Genomic DNA, 2,474 nt, shown 5'->3' with positions numbered 1-2,474 from the left:
TCAATGTGTAGTAGAGCTTTTCTTCGTGTGCCTATTCCACTTTTACTATGTAATTAAGTCAATGTACTTACTACATGACAGACTGCATGCTCAAATCCAAATTTCCTTCTAAATCCTGCCAGTAGGTCAGAGGCATCAAACTCATTCAGCTTGCAGAGTGTCCTGGGACTGGTCTGCAGGCTGGTGAATGGCATGGGACAGGTACAAGCCAGATTGGGCATGTAGACTAGTCCCACATGTCAGATCCAGTGTGCGAGGCTGGGCTGGTGCAGGTGCTGTATGTAATGGGCATCCCAGATGAGCTAGAGCAGACACCATGTGCAGTGGGAAGAGTCCTGGATCAGCTGGAGCATGTGCCATGTGCAACATGTGTCCCAGACTGGCCAGAGCAGGTACTGCATGCAATGCGCATCCTGGGCTGGCCCTGCACACTGTGTGTGATACATGTCTGCCCTGGCCCTGCACATTGCATACAGCACACAGGGCCGATCTAGTGCATATCGCCTGCAGTCTGTGGGTCCACTCCAACATGTATAATTATATATATATGAGAAACATTAATTTCTATTAAGTTAAACTTTATTGCAAACTATTATATTTTACAAAACCATATTATTAACCTACTATATCATTATCCTGACCACAGGCCTATTTATTTCTTTAGTGATTCTACTACATATTCCATACAAAAAGACAATAAGGAGGTAAGTAGTCAGCTATTTTAAAATTATTGTTTCACTTTTCCAGATGTTATTAGTGGGCCATATTCATCCCTTCTATACACTGGTTCAATTGACATAATGACAATGCACCTGACTCAGAGAAGCACAGATTTTGATCCGTGGATTCACTACTTCTATATTAAGTGTTTTAGTTCTGATGGTTTATAAAAATCTATTCATAGCATACTATACCTAAAATCTTGATCCTGCAAAATAAATACATGCCAGCCCTTACAGACACAGGACCTGATCTAAAGATTGCCGACATCAACACAAAAATTCCCATTAAAAGACCACCAGACTGGGTCCAAGACTTGTTCTATTGACTTCAATGGAACCAATGGGGACCAAACCTTGCAACTGATTTCCAAAATTCATATAAACAACTTTTGTTGTAAAATATGACTATAAAATATTTTATTTTACAGTTTTTAAAATACAATTTTATAAACACAACATTATATACATTTTAGCAATAGCATTCACACTTAACAAATACAAATAGGATTAACGTTTTTTTAAACACAGATCTTAAAGTCAAATTTTCTAGTCTGGGCCCAGTGGTGAGAAGGGTGGAAGACAATGATTTCCCCTTATCAAACACTTATTTCAATTATGACTTCCAGTGTTTCTTAAGAATTCATATTGTTTATAATGGTTCATAACTGATATACTACTGTTTACTCTGCTTTGCCATTTAAAACATGTAATACTTATCATTTTTTAAAAAAGAGACTAGGCATTAGATGATTACAATCATATATACATAATCCATTTTATTGGGCTCTATCAAGTCACTAATTACCCTGAGGTCTCCTCAACTAAATATTATTATTTAATAAAAGTTAAGGGTATCTAGCACCTTTCAGGATGAGAGCCCTTTATAAGGAACAGACATATACATTAACAGCATTTTCCTCTTGTGAAGGAAAATTTAATGAGGAACTTATTGCTTCCTGGTTTTAAACCTTTGGGTTTAAAATAAAACAGTCAGGTCTTTCAAAATGTTATCCTTCATCCATCACAGATCATTCAACTGCTGGCAGCACTTGGGTGCAGTGGTTTGACTCGTGCCAATCTAGAGAGGCCAAGTCTGAGACCTTGAGTAGGTGACTTAACTGAAACACCTTTTAATGTGTTGTTACTGCTTCCTGATGCAGCTGAAAATATTATAAAACAAAAAGTGTCACAAATTAACAGAAAAAAGTCTACAACAATTACTTTCAAAACAGACATTACAGATGTAATAACTATTCTCCATAACAAACCGTGGAAAAGTCTGAACAACGTACCATCAGAAGCAAATCAGCATGCTATCAGTGGAAATGTATGACAGCCAAAGCAGAAGGAAAACAACAGATGTCAGAGATACTATAAATAATCCATACTAAAACACTCATGGAGTGATGCCAACACATTTCATCCCGCTGCCATGGCAATACATACAACTGTGCATTTGCTGAGGCACAGCAGGGTCTGCACGCCCTAATGTATGGTCTTTTTCCAACTTCTTACCAACGTTACGCCTGTTCAGTCTTTATTTTCATGTAGAGCTTTAATGCATATTTGAAGAACTGGGAACAAAGTACCTGCAACCTATTAGTTTCCTTAAAACTCATATGAAAAGGAGAAAAAAAATAAGGGTTTGCCTCTAGGGTCTCACTTGGGGGTGGGCAAAATACGGCCCGCTGGCCACATCCAGCCTGCCAGGCACTTTCATCCAGCCCACAATGCCACGCCCCTCCCCCCCCC

The 2,474-nt window shown here is 38.6% G+C and overlaps 1 protein-coding gene across 1 annotated transcript in view; it reads right to left on the bottom strand.

Moving 5' to 3' along the window:
* Positions 1-732: 732 nt before the first annotated feature.
* The window catches only part of RAD51AP1 (RAD51 associated protein 1), a 35,485-nt gene continuing 33,743 nt past the window's right edge, over positions 733-2,474 (bottom strand). Inside the window, exon 9 of the mRNA XM_019516019.1 lies at positions 733-1,882. Within this exon, the coding sequence (XP_019371564.1) occupies positions 1,755-1,882 (128 nt within the window). The 3' untranslated portion in view covers positions 733-1,754. The remainder of the gene's footprint in view (positions 1,883-2,474) is intronic.

Source organism: Gavialis gangeticus, unplaced genomic scaffold (genome assembly GCF_001723915.1).
Source record: "Gavialis gangeticus isolate Ggan-Ray unplaced genomic scaffold, GavGan_comp1, whole genome shotgun sequence".
NCBI lineage: Eukaryota > Metazoa > Chordata > Crocodylia > Gavialidae > Gavialis > Gavialis gangeticus.
This window is presented reverse-complemented; position numbering and strand designations above follow the sequence as displayed.